We start from the raw sequence: 22,133 nt of genomic DNA, 5'->3' as shown, positions 1-22,133 counted from the left end.
TTCGAGTCATAACCCCGGCTGGTTGATCCCAGAGCTGGCCGGGTGGTTCGGTCACTCCAGGTCTGGCAGAGTTGTGGTTGAAAGAGGGGAAATAGCAGCGCGGCTTTGGGCCCAATGCCATTTAAGACAATGGGGCTTCTCAGAGATGGAGCTTCCTTGAATTGTGCACTGTTTCCATACAGTGAATGAAAACACGAGCCCCTCAGAGGTGGTTTTTCCATCATGGCCGGCCTGCTACAGAGTTCCCGTCAGAGTGTAACAGCTGTTGCGTCAAGGAGAGCTCACTCTGAGCTGTGCTGATAATTAAAAGCAAAGAGCATACAGGATGTAAAATGCAGGGAGGTGTCTGCTTGAGGCTTACTGTGTTTTTGTGTACAAGGGCAGGGATTCATTAACCAGTGATGTGGAATGTAATTAATTGATATACTCAAGTACTGTACTTAAGTAGAATTTTGAAGAGCTTGTACGTTTTCCACTCCACTGTTTTGGAGGCAAACATTGTACTTTTTGTACATACATACTTACTTTTTTTTTTCTCCACTACATTTATTTAATAACTTTAGTTACTAATTACTTGGCAGATATGCTGCATCAGAGACAAAGTAGCACATTTTAAATCAATTTATTTTATCAGCAACTGGATTGAAATCAATCACTGACTCCAGTAATCAGAAAAATGATGCACATTGGATCTGATAATCAGCCAGGTTGATAATTCGTCTGCCCATTGTATACAGTGTAGCAGTCCCATTATGTAGTACTTCCTATTTTTTTCCCCCCCCAAGGTCCCTCTGGACTGTTTGCATTAGATTCAGATCAATTGTGTGCAGGGTGTGGTTTGGGGCATGTTTGTAGGTATTTTCCTGCCAGTACCACAACAGCATATACAGTGCATACATGTAGATATATGTATCATTTATTTTACATGTACTTTTGATACTGAAGTACATCTAATACCAGATACTTTAAGACTTTTACTTAAGTACTTTTTATATGGATGACTTTTTGTATAACCAAATTGATATTTTAACACGATATCTACTTTTACTCAAGTTTGACTTTTGAGTACTTTCTGTCAACTAACATGTTTCACTTAAGGTGTGTGAAAACTTCTGGAAACTTTACAAAGACTATGCATACCAGATCCACTTGATTTTTTGAGTTTGATGCTGTCCTACATTTCAACACACAAATAAAGACTGAGGAGCTGCTCACAGGTGCACACGATACAAATAAATTGTGAAAGATAATGTAAAGTACAGCTGTATGTGGAAAGACTTGTTTCTTTCTCTTTGTTAATTGGATTTAGCAGCGGTCTTTACTAGACTTAGAAAGAAAACAGTACATGAATTTGTAGTGTGGATTCATCATACAGCTCTTCTCTCAGTTAGCAGGATCAAAGGTCCTGCACATCCACACAGGTGTTGTCAGTTACTGATGAGATCTCTGCTTGGGCTGGATCTATGATGGGAAGAGCATGAGGTCACCAGAGACCCTTTTAACAGAAGACATGTCATAGTAGTAAAAGTACAGGTGTAATTAATAACATAAACGATGGCTGCATTCAATTCAAGGAAGACTGTTCTAGTGTCCTGGTACTATGCATACTGGCTCACAGCAGGGGTCACCGGGACTTTTAATGGGGACATCATTAATGTTATTACTTTCACCTGTGCTTTTCTGGTTAAGGCAAGTCAGAATGTCTGTTGTGAAAAATGTTACATTTTAATGATTTTCTACATGACTGGATGTTGATTTCACTGGCTGCATCAGATCTGAGTCCACGAGACCTATAAGGAGGTTCTGCTTTTGCAAAGGGGTGCACAAAAAAATAAATAAAATAAAAATAATTAAAAAAAAACTTGCCAGGCAAGTGAGAGAGATGTCAGTCAAGCTGTTTGGACATACACAGTGAACACCTGTGGTAGGTGGACCACAAGGGGCTTTAATTAGGAGTGAAAAACTCAGCTGCATAATACTGTATGTCAGGGATTTAGCTGACTCTCAGTTAGTTTTAGTCAATTAATGGGGAAAAGATCATTTAAAGTGCAGTTTATTGCTTGGACAGGAAAGTACATGGTACATAAAACAAATGAATGAAACAAAACAGTTTTATGTGAAGCTATTTCCAGTGTTTTTCCTGAATTAAAGTTCTTGGTAACTGTGGCAAAACTGCCATTATTCCTATACAACAACTTTACAGTGTTTATGTCCATCGGGAGCCCAGTGGATGATCTAAGAAGACTTGGATGAAAACTTGCTTCCATGTGTTATTTCTCTGCCAATTCTTAAGTTAATACAGAGGGAGATGTTTTCTGCACTCCATTATTAGTTTGTTCAGTTTTTTCCCCTTTGATTTATGCTGAATGTATTTATTTATATTGCTTTTAATAATCAAATCTATCATTTTACAGTGGATCCTCTTAACATACACATGAGGGACAATATTAGGAAAAATCCATCATATTCTTGTCAATACATCACAACTTAACTGCAGGGCTCATCTTTGGATAGTTTGTACAGGTGTACTTTTTAACTGGTAACTGGTGGTATAAACTGGAAGCTTTTCACATTGTTTTGTTCCCCTAAATACACTGAAAATACTACTCATACAACTACAGTAGGTGGTGGCCTGTAGCCAAATAAAGAAAGAAAAAAAACTGCTGCATAATGATTTTGATCGTGAATAATATTATTGATTGTAGTTTGATCTGGAATATAGTGTACTGGAAGCAGATCAAGCCCAAACCTGGCTGATATTGCTCATCATACTGCTGCATAGAGAAGAGTGAATATCAGTAGTATGAAGGAAGCAGTACAAGGTGGCACTTTCAGTCAACAGTCACAGCTCAAATAACAGCACTAATACCGTAAGACACAGGTTTAAGGTAAAAAAAACACAAAACTGGACTGCAACCTCCAACAAACACAAAATTAATCTCATCAGTTAGAAAAGAACAGTATTGACAGAAGACGGCTGATTTTAAGGCAGAGGACAAACTAGAAGATAGAAGTTCAGGTGTCTAGCTGAGATTTATCAATACTGTGTTTCATCATTGGTAGTAAGAAAAGAGCGCCCAAACACAAATGGACTGACTATTATTGTACATCTCAATATTAGATGTATCAGGCACACCACAGTGCATGATCTCTGCCCTGATCCAGCTGCACCAGTGTTTGTTTTCCCTGCTCTGGTTCTGGTCTAAGCTCAATCTGTCCTGGTTTCACAAGTGGTTGTGGAGAAGACGGAGGGACTTGTTTTGGCCCTCTAAGCCGTGGTTTTCTTCTTGCACTCCACAGAGCAGAAGAGGAAGTTTTGCACTGCCATGAAGCGCTGGCCGATCAGGCACTTGGAGCATCCGGAGCATTTGAAGCACTGCGGCTCGGCGTGCCAGTGGTGCTCGCCGTAGGAAACCCTCTGGGCCTCGGGCTCTACTGCACCCTGGCAGGATGAGCATTTCTGGGATGAGGGAGGATATAATAATGTCAATACACACAGTCAGTTTTTAACATTTTTCTATATTCATTTTAATATTGTTATTGTTAACTTTGCATTCATTTTTTTGTCATTTTCTCTGCACTGCTGAATAAAAATTCAGCCAAACTACACTACGGCTCTTAACATTTGTAATGACACCGTCAGAAGTGAAAGCAAGTATTAGGCTTGCAGAGAATTATGTCAGATAAATCATGTAAACACCTGCCGAGTGCTTCACATTCTTGACTTTGGGTTGCAAGCGTTCATTTACAATCTGTCTCTGTTGTTCAACCTGTGTGAGACCCTTTTAGACCAAATTGATGACCTACAATATTTATTTTATATTGGATTTAGAAAACCGTCATGGTGGTTTTATTTTATCTTGAGTAGGTTCAATTACTGTAATGCTTTACAGGTCCTGTCACTCCAGTTCTCAAATCTTTACACTGGCTTCCTGTTTGTCAAAGAACTGACTTTAAAATAGTACTTCTGGTTAATAAAGCACTGAATGGAATAGAGCCTAAATACACCTCTGATCTGCTACATTGAGAACAATCCACACCTCTCAGTTGGTCTGAGAGATGTCTGCATAATGTCCCTTAGTCAAAACTAAATATGAAGAGGCAGAATATTTGCTGGAAATCTTGAGATCTCAAGAAAACCCTCAGTTCTCTAAATCAGGGGTAAATCATTTTCTGCTCGCCAGCAGGTCATATCTTCTATTGTAATTTTTATCCTTCTGTTTTAGCTTATTTGTACGTTACATTCTACTTACTCTTTCTTTCAATCATATTTAAATGTAAATCTTTCTATATTTGCTTTTATGCTTCCTTGTGTTTCTTTTCTTGATACCTTTTTACAGTATGTCTTACAAAAAGCACTTTGATTTTCCGTGTTTGTTAAACTTGCTTGTAGGTCTGAACAGGACCTGCATTTCTTTGGTTGGGGGAATGACCCTAATTAGAGCCACTTAAACCAAAAATGCCTTCACTCAGTGATCTAAATTGTGCTTTGTATAAAAGCTTCCAGCAAACAAATACTAAAATTTCAACTATTTAAACAAACCCAGAGAAAGAGTCTGTCTTACCACAGCGTAGTTATTCATGTAGCACGGCTTGCAGACAGGCTTGTCATTCTCCATGACGTACGTCTCTCCAGCAAGGATGCAATCACACTCGAAGCAGCAGAAGTGCTTCAGATGCCAGTTCTGACCCTCAGCCTGAGTGTACTCATTACTGAAGATCAGCTGTAGACAGACAAGTATTAAAATGTAGATTAAATAGTGCTACCAACCTCAAATAACATTTTAATTAAAAACTCCCAAAATACTTTTCAAAGAATTGAGATATTCTCTTTCACCTCATCACAGCCTCCGCAGCGTGGCTTCTCACTGTCTCCGTAGTGGCGTCCACAGTAAAGCTTGCCTTTCTTCCAGAAGTAGATCATGTCCACCAGTAGTTCAGTGCAGGTACAGCACACGAAGCATGCTGGGTGCCACATCTTGTCATAACCGGGCCGCTCAGCGTAGACAGCAGGCTCGCCCATTTTCATCGGCTGCTGGCAGTGATGGCACGACTTGAAGAGAAAGAAGAGAGATGGTTGGTGGTGGATTCGACTTTATTCCCAATATTAACAGGTTATGTCCTTTGTTTTTCCAATTAGTTTTTGTTTTTATGATTTATAATTGGAATGATGACAACCTATATTTCCCAATAACTTACAGATTTCTTTTTTTGCATTTATTTGCACTATAAAATTTAAAAAAGTGAAAAATGCGTGTGTCAGAACTGTCCTGATATGATTTCAGCTGCTTTGGTTCAATCCAACAATTATGTTCTTCAAATACTTCTCAATAGGTTTGCACAGAGGGTAATATTCTTCCCTTTGAGTCAAAATCAAGTCAGGTCTCCTTTGATCGAACAAACATTTAAGCGGGTCACAGTACTCTCTGAATGACACATTTCACAGGCAGAAAATTGAGGGAATTCCCCTTTATAACACAGAGGCATGGGCACTGTGACCTGACCCTGGTGTTGTCAGTTAAGATGAGGTGAGGTGAGTTGAAGTGAAGGTAGAGGTCAGTAAATAGAAAGTCATTACGACACTCCCTGCCTTTCAGAGAACAGTGTGTTGACATTGACCAGTCATGGATACTGTGCAGAACTAGGGAGGATAAAGCTCGGAGAGTTATGAGAATATAAGAATAACATAAGAACATAAAAAAGACAAGGAGTTTGTAATAGAAGAGAGAGAAAGCAGTAACATGGAGAAAAATACAGGAAGAGCCCTCACTTTACCACAGCTACTCTTCCATAATCACTGCTGCTTCTTGGTTCGATATCAAAACTCCTTAATTCATGAGTAACAACAGAACTAACAGCAGGAATAAATCACAAGACTCCACAGCAAGAATTAACTGACTGCACATGGTGATGATGAGATTTTCAAAAAACACTAGCTGTGACTCATGACTCACTGAGAATTAAATCACTATCCATCATCTTGAATGGGGAGGACTGAGTCAGAGTTGGTCTTATGGCTCCACCTAGTGTCCGTCATAAAACAAATAACAGCGTTTTATGACGGACTAATGCACTGGAGAAAACAGGGTAAATGATACTAAATTACTGTACCTTACTCATCAAGCTGTACATGGATCAAATATATATGGATTTGACCTAAAATATGGACTCCCTAGTGCTTACATGATGTCATTTTGGACAATACAGTTTATTGTTAAAACTGTCAAATCTACCGCCACTGCACATTTTTGTAACACGTCTAATAAACCACATTTTAGGTATCATTGTATCGGTCGATCTGTAGAGATGATTAATGCTGAGAAAGTAGTAAATCATAGTCCCACTATAATTTACTCTATTTTCAAACTTTTAAAGTCAGTCAAAAAATGAAAGTCTGGGTAAAAAAAAACCACTCTTTGGTGGATATAAATTCTGTGATGAGGCGCTGCAAGTGCTTAATTTTAAGGGTTCACGAGCCAAACTGGTTGAGAACCGGCAGCAGTATCCTGTTACCCGCATTAAAGCAAAATGTTGTGCAATCATGTCTTGTTTGGTGCAAGAACAGGAACAGTCTTGACTGAAACTGGAGCAGATTGCTCCCAAAGCTGAGCAGTAACAAAGTATTGTTCTTTACTTTGTTAGTACAAAAAGTTGCAAACAGCCTACAATTTCAGCCAATATTGCACCGATTTATTATCTTTCTTTCTTATTTTAGAGTAAGCTACTGTATGCCACCCCCTGGTGGAAGGAGTGATTAACTGCGGCTGTACAAGGACACTTGCAGACACACACTGCAGACTGGATGCCTGCTGTTATGGGAACTTGAACCTGAGGGCGGTTCTGTCTTAACTTTGAACCTGCTGCCGACTTAACTGAAGCCACAACATACTACTGTGATCTTGCAATTCTGCCCTTGCATACATTTACTATATTACTATAGAAAATAATAAAATATCCTTTCTAATATGGTGATGATTAAAATGCTTGTATGGTGTAGATGAACAAGAAAGTGACAGACTGATAACAGATTTAAAAAATACCGCTTACAAAGTTCTGCTGTGGGAGTCCAGCTTGCTGAGCTCCAGGGACGCCCATGGCTCCAGCAGTGGCAGTGGTACCCATGGCTCCTCCGGCTGGCCCAAAACCAACCAACTGTCCAACCCCTGGACCTGAGAGTGGCCCAGCACCACCAGGTCCAGCTCCAATACCTGCTGCTCCAGGTCCAAAACCAGAACCAGCACCAGCTCCAACCCCAGCACCACCAGGTCCAGCTCCAGCTCCGCTACCCCCTGCTCCAGAACCAGCTCCAGCTCTTGCCCCAGCTCCAACCCCAGCACCACCAAGTCCAGCTCCACTACCCCCTACTCCAGGTCCAAAGCCAGAACCAGCTCCAGCCCCAGCTCCAACCCCAGCACCACCAGGTCCAGCTCCAACTCCACTACCCCCTACTCCAGGTCCAAAGCCAGAACCAGCTCCAGCTCCAACCCCAGAACCACCAACTCCTGGTCTGAACCCAGCCCCTCCTGCTCCACCACCAGCTCCAGCACTAGCTCCCGGTGTACCAACCCCAGGTCCAACCCCTGCCCCTGCAGCACCAGGTGCACCGCCAGCCCCAACACCAGCTCCATGTTCTCCTGCCCGAACCAGAGCCATCTCTTCAGGCAGCATAACATCTCCGACCCCCAGGGCCTCATCCTTGTACTTGCGGACGAACTGCTGCATTAGCTTGACCTCAGCAGGGCTAAGCTCGTGGCACTTGGATGGGTCCTGGTCGTGTTCAGGCAGCTGGCGGGCCATCTGCTGCCGACGGTAAGCAGCTCCCTCTGTACCGGCCACCGGACGTTTTTCTGGTGGAAGCAGCTCAATGTAACGCACCGCCTGGAAGTCAGAGGACAAATAAGACAACGCGGTTTAGCTCAAAAAGGATGAAGAAAGATTGTGTGAAGGACAGACATGAGAAAAGTGCACAGAGAGAAGTTAGGGACCAATCACAGAGAGAGTAAGGGGACATTCTTGAAAAAAAAACTTGCAAAACATGCAAAAGGGTCTTCAGATACAGTAGTAGACTAAACAAACAGATACATGGCTTACAACCAGAGATTTAAAGTTCTGGTGGTTCAAGCAGGAGATGATTGAAATGTGAGACATCCCCACATCCCCTCTTTTAATTATTATTTATTAATATTATTATATCATTAAGATATATATGGACTACATTGACTGTTATTTGGACCTCTTGTGGACAAAGGCTTTAATTAGAATCCCTAAAGTTTCTTAAAGTGTTCTAAAACCTTATTATCACCGGAGAAACTTAAAAACTTCATAAGAAAAAGCAGTTGTTTCATAGACAGCAATAAAATGTATCTGTCACCTTAATGTCCTGTACAAAACTAGCTGTCATTGAACAGTCTCAGTCTTTTTTGAACAGCTGAATCGGGTAAAAGCCCCTGGAGAATACATGCTAAATACACAATATTTTGCCACGGTGTGTGTCATACTGACATGACTAAACAAAGGCAGTGCATAATTGATTACAAAGCCTTTAAATAGAACAAACACCAACAGGATATCACTTGTATAGTCACAGCAGACAGCCAGCTTATGCTTTTCAGGAAAAAGTGAGGACGTTAAAAAAAGGCAAAAGTTACCTTTTGGGTGATTAAAACTGCATCCTCCAAAAATCATGGCATTTGATTCAACCCATAGGTGATTTATAGTCCGCTCACCAGATCCTCATTGTCACATAATATACAAAAAAATAGTGTAATCCCTATGTACCCTTGTTGTGCTTGAACTAGCAAATAATGATGATTTTTATTATCCATTAAACAGTAATATTTATTTTTGGTTTTGTAAATTATTCATTTAGCCTAGGTTACATATTTAATTCCAAATTGTCTGACCAACAGTCTAAAACCTGAGGATGTTCAATTTACAATGATAATAAAACAGACAAAAGCCGCAAATCATTACATTTGAGAAACTTGAACCCTTTTTGCTTAATCAGTGAGTTAAACAATTAATCCATGATCAAAACTTTCTCTGTTACAATAATTTTAGTCACTGTAGAACACTTACCACATACTTATTGGCCACTGGTGGTGCCCATTCATAGGTGACAGACTTCATTGGCACATCTTTAGGGACTGGAACTATATTGGCAGCTGTGGCGCTGACAGCAACTGGCACTTTGTTCGCCTTGGTAGGTGTGATGCTGGCTGGTACGGGCTGAACCTGAGCCGGACCACTTCTGGGTGCTGTGCCTGAAGCAGCTCCTGCACCTGCAGGCTGTACATAACCGGCTGTGGCAGAGGGGGGTACCACAGTGGAAGAAGCGCTTGGTGGTACAACGTAGGCAGTGGCAGGGCTCGGCAGAGTGACGGTCATCATGTTGCCCTTGTAGCTGGGGATGCCATCCTTCTTCAGCTTGGCGATGAGGCCGGTGTACTTGGTGTCCTCGAACAGCTTGCCTACCTTCTTGTTCTCCTCCGAGTTCATCTGCACGTTGTGCTCTGTGAGACCACATTTACAGTTTCGGCAGATTTTTCTGCAGAGAGGGAGAGGAAAACCCGTACAACAACTATTTGTTTTGCTCTGATTTACCAAACGAACGTCATGCTGTATTGAAGAGGACTTGAAACTAGCAATTGACTGAGGTAATTAATCAACTGAGAAGTAGAGTAATGTCCTCAGAGCTTACATCTTGTCAGAGTCGCCCCCTGCTTTCCAGTAGAAAAAACGCAGGTTTAAGGCACTTCCACACTGGCTTCACATATCAGACATGGAAGCTCTGTCCATTTATTTTACTGTCTATGTGTTTGATTTAATGTGGAATTAAAAGTTTATTTTTGTAATTGCACATTCCACATGTCACATACATGCACAGCGTAACTTTATCACTGTGGAAATGTCTTGAGTAGGTCTCTAATCGCTTATATATAATCTCTTTTATTTTTTAAACAAACATGCTTTCTTTTTGGATTTTTCTTACTAGAACAATTATAATCTGCTACAATTTTGCTATAGCAATACAGCAGGCTCAGTGTTCAAATATCTGCACTTTTCACATGCCTCAACACAACGTGCTTCATATTTGTAGAGCATCTGGCGCATAATTTTATGACTTCTAGACATGCTTCAGCATGACCTGGCCCACGGGTTTCTCTCAGCCGTGTCAAGCTGTTTAAACTGAGTTTGATTCTTATGGGTGAGAACAAACAGCAATGATGACAGCATTTGTATTCTGGAAACATCTTGTAAACTGTGGATTATGCTCATTTTGAAATGGTGCCTGACTCTGTCTGGCAAAAGCTGAAGAAAAAACATGTGTTATATAAAGTGCCTGTGAGACACTGAAGATAATTCTCTACATTCTCTTTCAGTGACCTTGCTTTACCTTACTTTACATTTTGGTGATGTTAAAGGGGCCCTGTGCAGTATAAAAAAAAAGTTGTAATCTACTGTAAATTACTACTGTTTGTTAATCTAAGGAATTTTTTGCACATTAACATGAACATTGCACAAGTATCTTTCTCTATTTATTTATTTTTTTTAATTCTATTCTATATTTCTCCAAGTCAACTCCTACCTCATGCTGCTACTTTTTGTTTTGTTTTGTATTGTTTGCACACTGTTTGTTCCATAACTTTTGTTACATAAAGAAGATAACCTAAAACATTTACTGTTACATTTTTAAAATTTTAAATGTAGAATGTTAACATCCATGTTTACTTCAGTAACTTGCAGTCTTCTTGCATGAGACAAAACAGAGAGCCTCTCATAAAAAATAGCTCCTTACGGCTAACGCTCATTTTCAGAATCAATTGATCTGCTGATTATTTTCAATATTAATTCATTCATTTTTTTAATCTATAAAATTGTGAAAAATGATCATCACAATTTCTCAGAGCCCAGAGAGACATCTTTAAATTTGTCCAACCAACAAACCCCAATCCTATTTACTATCATAAATGATAAAGAAAAGCAGCACATTTTAAGAAAAACATTTAAGAAGTTTAAACCGTCAAATATGTGACATTTTTCTCATATCTTTTAAGTTTTGGAGTTGAGCGAAGTCTTAAACTACGTGGAAAAAACATTACAGCATGCAAATAAGGTCTATATACTGTATTCATTTCCACTAGAGTATGTACAGTCAAATACTGTAGATCTCTAGTGATTCGACAGGGTTTTCTAAGTCAGTCCACTGTCTGACCATAAAACTAACAACAGTCCAACATTCCTTGCTGAATGTCAGACACAATAAGAAGCAACAGCACTGCCGCTTGGTGGGTCTTTGTGCCAGTGCTGTGGTGGGCATCAGGGCACCTGGTGTTGTCTTCAGGAAAACTAGCCAAGTGTGGATGATTGTCCACACAGAACAGTATTTCATGAGCCATTGGGCCAAATAAACAGACAAAGTGAAGCAAAACACAGAACCCTGGGTAGCAGGCTGCTCGTACACTGTCCCACATGTTTTTTTTAAAAAGAACAGTGTCTAAACTATAACTAATGTGCATCTTTGCAGAGGCATGGCTTAGAGGAAATTCTCAGCCTCTAGTTACAATTACTTTATTGAATCTGGACTTGAGGCACCTAGTGGGCTCCACAAGGGCCTGATATTTCCCCTCTCTCCATCGTTTTTGTTAACAATAAGCTGATGGGACGTTGGACTCATGTGTTCAAAGACGAACATGAAAAGCAGTTGTACTCAGGAACAGCATGTTCCTCTTGGGCCACGACTCCTGCTGCTCTCAGTGTATTTTTAATTAAGCAAAGTGATGTTATTGACCACTCAGGTCCCTGAGCAGACATTCTAATTGCTGTTCTTGTATTATTCCATGAACAATGTACTAAATAAGCATGTCTTTATTAAATTTCCTGCTTCATAATTATATTCTTACTTACCTGGCAGCTGCCCAATAAAAACAGTTTTCTATTGTGGGCCACGAAGCAACTCCGTTTGTGTGTTCAGTGCTCATTTACTTTAATTACCCAAATGTCTCTGGTCTACACAGGATGCCAGTATACTGAGACTGACATGCCACTGTCAAACCTGTCTCTGTGATGGTTCCATGCTGATTGACTGAAACTGTACAAACCTCCAGAAATGCAGCTCGAAGCCCTCGCACTTGTCTTTGCATTTCAAACAGGCCGCTCCAGCGCCAAACTCGTGCCCAAGGGTCATCTGTAAACACAGCAAAACAGGGAGATTACAATTGCTATCTAAGTTTTGTTTTGACTGCTCAACCACTGAAAGCGATTGCTGAGCTTCCCTAGGGCAGAGCGTTCCAACTTTCAAGAAGCTATTATTTGCTCTTGGGGGAATTATAAAATAATTAACAAGATGTTTTGGTGGACCAACAATGGACCAACAGCAGATAGGTGATTCTCAGGGGACTCAGACACTGGACTGAAATCTGGAAGGGACAAGTCACAGGATGGATAGACTAATGTTACTGACATTATAACAAAAGTATTGGGGGAAAGAAAACTCAGTTTCTAAATATTTTGAGACCCCAGTCATATTTGAGCAATTTCTCTTGTATCTCTCTCTTTAACTCTCCCTAACATCTGCATCTTTGTCCCTGACCTCAGTGACACACAATGCTCATGTCCACCATCAGCCATTACCGCTGTTTATGACCATATATGGTCAGCTATTCGCTGTTGTTGGAAGCTGTGTGGGTCCCCAGCAGGCACCCCTTTTGTCAGAGACATGTTTTTGACCCAAAAGACACTCAGTACTGAGGAATGCAGACAGTGGCTCCCGTTTTAATGGCCACGGTGCCAAAGTTTCCGCTTCCATAACACCTTCCAGGCGAGCGAGACTTTCCCCCACTGGGAGCCATTAAGGAGCAGAATTATGGAGTTTAGCAGCACGATTTGTTCTGATCATTAAAGTGGAAAACACATCAGTTAATCTCAGTGAAGCCCAGATAAAATTCCCAAGATTCTTAACTTTCGCTTTTGCAGGCAGCACAAATAGAAGTGTAGAAGTAAATGTTTAGTTTAGCTGTGGAATGAAAGATTGACAAACTGGCCTTGGAAGCAAAAAAGTAATAGAAAAAATATTACTTCCGCAGTGAAGTAATACAGTAAGTCAATCCTGTTAAAGTCTTTGACTGAACCCTAAGCACATACCATTATCCACTTTCATCATGACCAATTTATTTCTTTCTTAGTTTTTAACTAATTTCTTTAAAATGGATTATATCCCTTCTATATGTTTTAATCTCTAATGCTGTTGTTCGTATGTCTATGTATTTTAATGCATTATGTAATGCACTAATGTGGAATGGCTCATACAAATACATTTACCTTGCCTTACAGCGTGCTGCTGTAGACATTCCTTTTTTTAAAGGAATGTGCTTGGGGTTATAATAGATGTGAAGCACCTGATCAGTAGAAATAAGTCCAGGCTATCCTTTCTTCTTTTTCTCAAATACTTTTCCTAATAAGGCTCTATCATGCACTTCAGCTGTCATTCAAGGAGGAGCTGGGTTTTGTATGAAATATTTTGGTAACTGAGTGAATTTTTTACAGATTCCAGAACATTTGTCAATACTGTGAAAAAATCTAAAGATGTTCTACAAAACTGTATATTATCTCTGTCTTACTTGACAAAAGAAGCCAATGTGTTCAAATGTTAACACTGTCTACACAGTAGACATCATCAAGAACTTTGTCTACATAAAACTGTCTAAAAATGGCATAAATTCTAATACAATTTGGTATGTGACATTCAAGTCCAAATTTCTGTACAAGACAGTTTTTGATATCGGTGCAAGGAACATTACAGTCAGTACCAAAGACTGCTGATGTTAAAAACTTTGACTCTTGTCAGAGTGCTGTGAACTACAAACTTGTACTCCATCTTGCTTGTAAAGTCTGTAATCAGTCAATTTCACAGAATCTACTGTGTTCATTTTAAGACTGTCTGTATGAGAGCATCACTCGAATACCTCAAATTAAGTAAGCGTTTGGATTCAAAGTGAACCAAGCTAAGTGTTCACTACTTGTGGAAGTCTAAATATTTGTCTCTGCCATAGTGAGGACGACGTGCCATCTCTGGCTGAGGTCACTCGGTGTGTGTGACTTTTCTTTGGAACACAGTTTCATAAACTGCATTTCCTCTGTATTATGACTAAGCCCGCAGGGTGATTAATTCTGGCGACAACACTTTGCAGAGAGGTTGTTCAGACACAAAGTATACAGTTCAGGTCCGATGAGTCATATTCATGAGTCATTTTGCTGCAGCAGGCCTGAGCTGCAGACCAGTGGCAGCTGTAATGACTAGTGGTAGTCACTGGCTATGGGGCCATTTTAATTTCAGAAGGCCACCTGCTCTCACAACACCACCCTGTTTCTGCTATATCTATAAGAAATTGTTTATCTTCTAATGCAGTGCAGCTGAATGCCTTCATCTGATGACAGACAGATTCAAGGAGGCAGGGTTTAGTTTCAGTTTACAAGCTGCGTTTCTATATTTAAGTAGCACTTTCCCATTTCAAACAGTAGTTGTTTTAAGTTTGGTTTCATTTCACAATACTGTATATCATGTCACAACCACAAGACGCACTCCTCGGACCCAAACTTCCTTCTTTTGATTAACTGGGTGGGATGAAGATGATGAAAACATTCTGCTATCCAACAACATCAATCTTCATCTGTCATTTTATTTACGCCTTCTTGCCGTTACTTTGGAGACAGTTTTCTGTTTTGATTTTGTCATGTTGCACTTTTGTGACCACTTGCCAAAAATCGCAAATGTATTTGAGCAAAGGATTACGTTATTCTTCTCTGTTGCAATTTTCCCTCAGAATCTTCGCCTATGGCAACTTCAACAACCATTTAGATGTTTAGAGAAGAGTGTGACTCAAGATGAGGTCACAGCCTCAGAGTGAAGATCACCAGAAACAACTTAAATTTAACAAAATTGCAGTGATGATGATTTGCCAGCCTGTGCACAGTGTGCTCATAGTCGCAATTTATTACCTCAGCGCTCTTTTTGAAAGACTACACGAGCTTAATTGAGCATAATATTACCAAAACACACAGGTTAAAAGGGGCAGTTACATTTTGATGGTAATTACAGCAGCCTCTCACTGCTTGAGGCACTCCCGGCGACTTGCAGCCGCTGCAGGCTTATCTCCTCCAGGGATTAAAAGCAGATGTCCGACTGGGTCTGTCTGGGTCATCCAGCTGCGCAGACCCACTTACCAACAGCAGCTTACTGTATATACTGTATACACAAGGTTCGATGCACTTTACTTGAGTTGACTTTGTTTAGTCTACCTGATCTGCAACTAGCAAATAGATCTGCAGACACACAGAGACATTTTGGCTCTATTACAGGCTGGCAAATGCCAAAAATAGAGTCAAATGACCTTGTCGAAAGACACAATGAATGGTGAATCCTGGAATAGTACACATTGTGGGGAGCAAACTATCCGTTAGTCTCATGCCACACACACAGTATGGGCATCTTTATGTGCTTCATCTAATTATAACTGTTTGTCTCTGCATGTAAGGCAAGAATTACATGAATTATCCTAGAAACAAACTGTGTTTGGTACATACAGACCCCCGAAGCAGACAAGAAGCCAAAGTGATGAAAAACTGAAGTTGCAGCTTATTGAGTGATTGTTGCTGCAGCTTCACTACTACACGCATCAAACATCATCACCTATGGATCACATAGATGAGGTTTTTAACAGCATTGATTACCAACAATGCCTGCTGGGAAAATTACCCCTGAAAAGAGCCCCCAGGTCACCAAAAGTGATGTTTTGAACTACTAATTTCCAGTGTCACATCAATTGAGATGCCAACTGAAGTGCACATTGACCAATTCCAACAATGAGTGAATTTCCAATTAGTTACACTGTGACTGGGTCACGTGCAGACTTAGCAGAAGGAATCCAATGTATGCAAGAAATGCAATGAATGCAACATGTGCCCAGCAACAATGTGCATCTAAAGGTAACTCTCTGAAATGAATTAACATCCAGTGGACTAACTCTGTAGACCAATTTAATTCTAATCCATGTCTGGGACAGTAAAAAACACTTTCAGAGATGCAGCATAACATTTTAAGCCACAAAGCAGACTAGATAACTTTCATTCTCCCTTGTTTAACCAAATTCCAATTCAAAATCCTTTAAGTTTGTATCCCCTTGCCTAAATGTTGAAATACATAATGAGGAATATATAACTTATATACGTATAAGAACTACTGAGAGTAGCTCTATAATTCGGCAGCTGTATGACCAAAATAGAAGCACTTATTCTGTGGTTTGCCCTCAACTCTCACGATGATTTTAGGTCTAAACAGCGTTGTTGTCGATATAGAGAAAAACGCTTGAATGCACACCAACAGACTACGAAAACATCAACACTGTATAAACTAGAACTGTTTCGTGCACAACATGCATGCCGAACTTTGCGATATGTTCAATTATTTTGATAAATAATTGATAACATGTTACAGAGCTTGTTAGTTTTGCTGATATAGAGGGTGACACTATGTTGTCAAAATTTCAAACGCAATTTGGCGCTGACTTTCTTAACGGGAAGTACTCCTGCTAAGAAAGTAAGGCAGCTCGAGAGATACTTTTGCGACCAAATCAACAGACAAGTGCTTGTTTAAATCTTTCAACTAGCTACTGGTGTCATGTTAGCTACAAAAATATACCGTTTTATTAAATTGGTTATCAATGAAAACGCAAAAAACATGACTGAAACACGCTCGAAATGAAAGGGGCCAAGTAAACAACAAAGTCTGGCTGTGCTCCTGCAACTTTTTCTCCCACCTGCCCCTTGGTCGGCACACCTTCTCAGGGCGTTCCCCGTCTGTCCGAGTTCACTGGAGGACAGCTTACCTTCTTTACTTCCTTCTCTATCTCCATTTTAGGTCTGTCAGCGGGGAGTTTACTCGGTCCAGACGAAGCGAACACCGACTAAAAAAGCTGTCAAAACAAACAGAAACCGGACCGGAGGAATAATGAAACAACCCGGTTCGCTGTCCGCTTTCTCGTCTGAGGTCCTGATCCGCACTGACGTCAACTCCCACAGAATGGACGAAAGGGTTTCCGGTCCGAGCTTTCAAAATAAAACCCTCGTTCAGAATCAGAATCAGAATCAGAATCAGAATCAGAAAGGACTTTATTGCCAGGTACGATTTCACACATACGAGGAATTTGTTGTGGTGATGCTGGTGCATGCAGTCAAATGACTGTTAAACATTAAAATATGACAATATAAACTATTAAAAAGTAGAAAATATAACAATATAAATTATTACGAAGTAGAAAATATAACAATATAGTATATACACAGACGGGTGACAAGAGCAGTCCAGCTGACAGTTAGCGATTGCTAAAAACAATGTGCAATGGAATGTGCAGAATAAGAAGAAGTCCAGACTGAGCGTTAATGTGACGCATAGAGTTATGGTACTGTCAGTGTGACAGTAGAGTCAGAGGCGGAGGTGGAGTGTGAAGAGTGTCAGGGGGGGTTCCGAGCCTTGTTGATAAGACTGACAGCAGACGGGAAAAAACTGTTTTTATGGCGTGAGGTTTTGGTCCTGATGGACCGCAGCCTCCTGCCAGAGGGGAGTGTCTCAAAGAGTTTGTGACCGGGGTGGGAGGGATCAGCAACAATCTTCCCTGCACGCCTCAGGGTCCTGGAGATGTACAGGTCCTGGAGAGACGGGAGGTTGCAGCCAATCACCTTCTCTGCAGACCGAATGACACGCTGCAGCCTGCCCTTGTCCTTGGCGGTGGCAGCAGCGTACCAGATGGTGATGGAGGAGGTGAGGATGGACTCAATGATGGCTGTGTAGAAGTGCACCATCATTGTCTTTGGCAGGCTGAATTTCTGCAGCTGCCGCAGGAAGTACATCCTCTGCTGTGCTTTCTTGATGAGGGAGCTGATGTTCGGCTCCCACTTGAGGTCCTGGGAGATGATAGTTCCCAGGAAGCGGAAAGACTCCACGGTGTCCACAGTGGAGCCACAGAGGGTGATGGGGGCAGGTGAGGCTGGGTTCACGGGGTTTACCAATCCTACGGGTACAGCCGGTGGAAATGATTAACCGACGAACCAAGACGATCAAATTATGAATAACAAGTATCAAAAACCGAATATTATTGAATGTGAGACAAAAGTAAAATTAATAAGATACAAAAAGACTGTGTAGGCACACGTGTAGACTTAAAGAAAACAAGCTATTGCAAGTTAAATATGCTTTTTGAAATAAGTAAATGGCAAAATGACAAATAGCCACAGGTAAGCTAAATTTAAATAAGACATTTTCTAAATCAACAGCATGTACAGACACCCTATGGGGGTCTCAACATGTACTCATATTCATTGTTACTGCAAATAAATAAATAAATAAATAAATAAAAAATGAATGAGTTCAGTGTAGATAGTTTAAATACTGTAGAGACTGTAGAAACATATATTTTTTTGTCCACATACTTTATGTAAAAGGCTACTCACAAATGGAAGTTTTGCCGAAAACTAGAAAATCAAGTCATTGCAGGACTCCACACGTGATCACTGTTTAATATTTCTCTGTCAAACCCACTAAAAACATTTCAGATTAGTTTGTTGAGGATCAGTTTGATGTGCAGCAGATCCATAATAATTTCCTAAGTTCTACCGTGCTTTTTATCGAAAAGGGTTGTCATTCAACCATTCACATACACACGCAAAGTACCATGGGAGGTGCTGGCCCAACAATCTGGAGTCATTTGGGTTTCAAATATTTTATTTAGAAGATCGAGTTTCCTCACTTCCGGGAACATCTTTACGTCCTCCCTCGAGCTTGACGTGGCTCTTTCTCCGGAGGTCCCGTTCACTTTTCATTGATTTTCAAGGCGGCACTTGCGCGATGACAGATCACCATATTGACCAATAGGACTAGAGATAGCGGGCCCGATAGCGCAGGAGCACCAATCAGAGAGCAGCAGGGGGCGTGTTCTTGTCATAACAAAGGATGACCGTGTTTTGACAGATTCAACCTGCAGCAGCTCTGATTCTAAACTCGCTGTATTTTCCTCCTAAGAGTTTACTTTTTATTGCCCTTATAATGATGTTTAGCGTTTTTTGATGTTGCGTTATAGAAACAAGAGAAATATGTCAATAAATGTGGTTAAATTTGTCTTTGTTTTTAAAAAATCATTCATTTTTTGAATGCAGTAGTAGATCCACATATTGGGACACGCCTTCACACGTGAATGTACACACAAACCGCACACCACAGCTGGTTTGTTTTGTGATCTGATGTTTCATGATTCCTGTGAAGCAGCTGCAGTGTCGCCTCAGCTACAGGAAACAATGCGGTTAGCAACTTCCTCTGTGAATTGCTGCAGGCCTTCTCAAAGGAAACAACACTGTCACTCCCTGACAGGATTGATAAGAGGCCTATCTGTCAAGGATCAGGGTTGAATGAGTTTGGATGCTGTTTTTCAGCAACACTATCACTTTGATGTCTGATCTTTGCTGTCTGGTATGAACATCTGTAATACAACATTTACTTAACATCTGTAAACTCTCAGACAGCTGTGTTCTCCCATTTCCAGAGATGTTGTCATTTCCTCTGAAGCATCCAAAACTTACCACAACTCCATCATGTGTAATGGAGCTGGAGGATTGTAATGACAAAGATACTGTGACCTGCAACTTGAAATGTGGAGAAAGTATCTGAGTCAAAAAAGATGGGATTTTACCTCATGTGGCCCTGAACATGAATATGTGCTTTTAGAGAATCAACAGACATTATAAAGTCAAGTGTGACAACAGTGCAATGATGCCTAAAAATAAACCCGACTTATCAGCTTGAACCACAAAGAGTGAGAGTGTGTGTGTGTGTGTGTGTGTGTGTGTGTGTGTGTGTGTGTGTGTGTGTGTGTGTGTGTGTGTGTGTGTGTGTGTGTGTGTGCTGCAGACACTGTTAACATTCCTCTTTATTCGACCTTCAGTCTGTCTGGAACTTGAAACCAAGTAGTCTCCATGTGCTGATTTGGAAATGTTTATTAAGAATGTTTCTTCTCACACCTGTCGACTGGCAGTGCTCAGTGTTGGCTTGAAATTGTAGGTGGCACCCTAGGCCAGATCTGAAAATCCACCTAACTGGGTGGATGTACGAAGCATCACCTGTTTAAACAGAACCAATATTTCCCAGTGGTGGAAAGAGTACCGGAAATCTGTACTCAAGTACGAGTACAGTTACATCATTGAAATATTACTCAATTACAAGTAGGTGTAAGTAGATAATACTTACACCTACTTGTATTCTTCTCAAACACTACCCAGAGTGTAATTAATAACTTTTAACTGCTGATGTTTAATGCATTATCAATAGCAGGCATTCAATCAGAGGGGTTTCTGTTTCTCTAAATCTTCAGTCTCAGTCCTCCCAAACTCCTGCTCTGTTCTGCTCAGTGGTCATGGTCACTTCTCCAAACCTGCACCTGCTGCAGAGTTTTGTTTGTTGTCCTTATGTCAGGGTTTTCATTGGCCCATTTGTGATCAGATAGCCTTATTGGCTACAAAAATGTGGATGAAAGGTTTAGATATGAATTCAAATTGTTCTCAGCGCTCAGTTATGATGTTAAAGGTAACTGTGTAGATTACATGGTGTAATGTGTTCTTAAGTACGAAAAAATACTCAAAGTACAACCGAAAAAAATTACTTAATGACAGAAATTTGAGTAGTTGTAATTAGTTTCTTCCAACCCCGATATTTCCCTACTATTGCCTTAAAATAAAAATAAAAAATGACTGTTTCTTGTTCTTCAGATGGGATCAGAAAAACACTCCTTTTGGAGCAAACTGACCCTCTTTTTTTCTTATAAGGACTTCCCTCAAGTACACACCAGTGACCAGACTGGAATACTCTCAGCATTGCCAGCAATGCAAGCAGCAAACGACCAAAAACACAATGGGGTGTAGAGTTATGCTTCACGTGTCGTCACTCAATTTGGCCATCAAAGCACACAGTAATGACAGGCCTCGCATCCTGGTTACTTATTTACACTGAATGTGTGTTTTTTCATCTGTCGATGTGTACAGTCACTGTTAGACTGGCATGCTAAACTCATTACAGCAAAGGCATAATAAGCAGTAGATCAGAGGCAGAGTTGGACTGCATACTCATTGGCTTGTGTACAGTTACTTTTTTTTTTTACTTGTATTCTCTCATTTGTTCTTGCGCACCAGCCTTAATGATATGCCTCGCATCCTGGTTGTTTATTGCATGCTGTCATGTAAGTTGGTAATGTGCTCTTCACCCTTCCCTGCCCCATTTCAGCTTTAACTAGTGCCTCTGTAAGGCCAAGTTACACCAAAGCAGAGTGCTTGTTCTGACATAATAACCAGTTGGTCATCACTGGCACTGCCAGGGTTTTTATATTGGTGGTGCTCTCTGACTTCATCACTTTAGTAAATAATACAGTGTGTCCTCGTTCAGATTGCTTCACACATTTTCACTGCATAGCAACGGCAACACAATCAAAGACTTTCCCAACTGTTCATTAGATGTGCCTTTAGTTATGATGTAGTTAAAGTTATGGATTGCAGCTTCAAAGCATAATTGCGGCCACTTTCAAACTGGACCCACCATTGTTCATCCAGCTGGATAATATTACTTCTCTGCTGTTCCATGGAAACACCCTCATGCCTTAATATCTATTAGAGGTCCATTGTTTAGGATTTGAGAGGGATCTATTGACAGAAATGAAATACGGTAAACAGAATGTTTTTATTAGTGTTTAATCACACGATACTAAGAACTGTTGTTTTCTTCACCTTATGAGCCTTCTTCATCTACAGTGAGAGCGAGTCTTCTTCCACGGCGTCCACCAAGATGCACCGTCATGTTCCTACAGTATCCCAGAACGGACAAACCAAACACTTGGCTCTAGAGAGGGCCGTTTTTAGCATCATGCACACTTGGAAAGGGAGGGTGAGGCATGGTTATTCAGTTGGTTGTTATCTACAACCTCACAGCTAAATGTTAAATCCTACACACTGGACCTTTACCTGCTAAATAGTTAACTGAATGTTTATTTTTCTGTATTTATCTAAATCACAAGGAATATATAGAACTCCTATTTTGCAACATA

At 40.5% G+C, this 22,133-nt stretch overlaps 1 protein-coding gene across 1 annotated transcript; it reads right to left on the bottom strand.

The window, feature by feature from the left end:
* Positions 1-2,037: 2,037 nt before the first annotated feature.
* On the bottom strand, positions 2,038-17,057 carry tes (testis derived transcript (3 LIM domains)). Its single transcript, XM_084365365.1, has 7 exons — positions 16,884-17,057; positions 12,102-12,187; positions 9,079-9,547; positions 7,048-7,878; positions 4,838-5,053; positions 4,566-4,724; positions 2,038-3,460 (listed from the first exon to the last, which is right to left on the bottom strand). Exons 1-7 carry the CDS (start codon positions 16,908-16,910, stop codon positions 3,269-3,271), a joined length of 1,980 nt encoding a protein of 659 aa, XP_084221491.1. The 5' UTR covers positions 16,911-17,057; the 3' UTR covers positions 2,038-3,268.
* Positions 17,058-22,133: the final 5,076 nt, after the last annotated feature.

Source organism: Pagrus pagrus (assembly GCF_965226575.1).
Source record: "Pagrus pagrus genome assembly, chromosome: 10".
Lineage (NCBI taxonomy): Eukaryota > Metazoa > Chordata > Actinopteri > Spariformes > Sparidae > Pagrus > Pagrus pagrus.
Note: the sequence above shows the minus strand (reverse complement) of the source record. Positions and strands in the feature narration are given on the sequence as shown.

Coding starts and splice junctions, on each gene's coding strand:
- tes (XM_084365365.1), bottom strand. CDS start 16,910: ATGGAGATAGAGAAGGAAGTAAAGAAG. Junction 12,188..16,883: donor TAGAGAAGGAAGTAAAGAAG/GTAAGCTGTCCT, acceptor CTGTGTTTACAG/ATGACCCTTGGGCACGAGTT. Junction 5,054..7,047: donor GACTCCCACAGCAGAACTTT/GTAAGCGGTATT, acceptor TTTCTCTTCAAG/TCGTGCCATCACTGCCAGCA.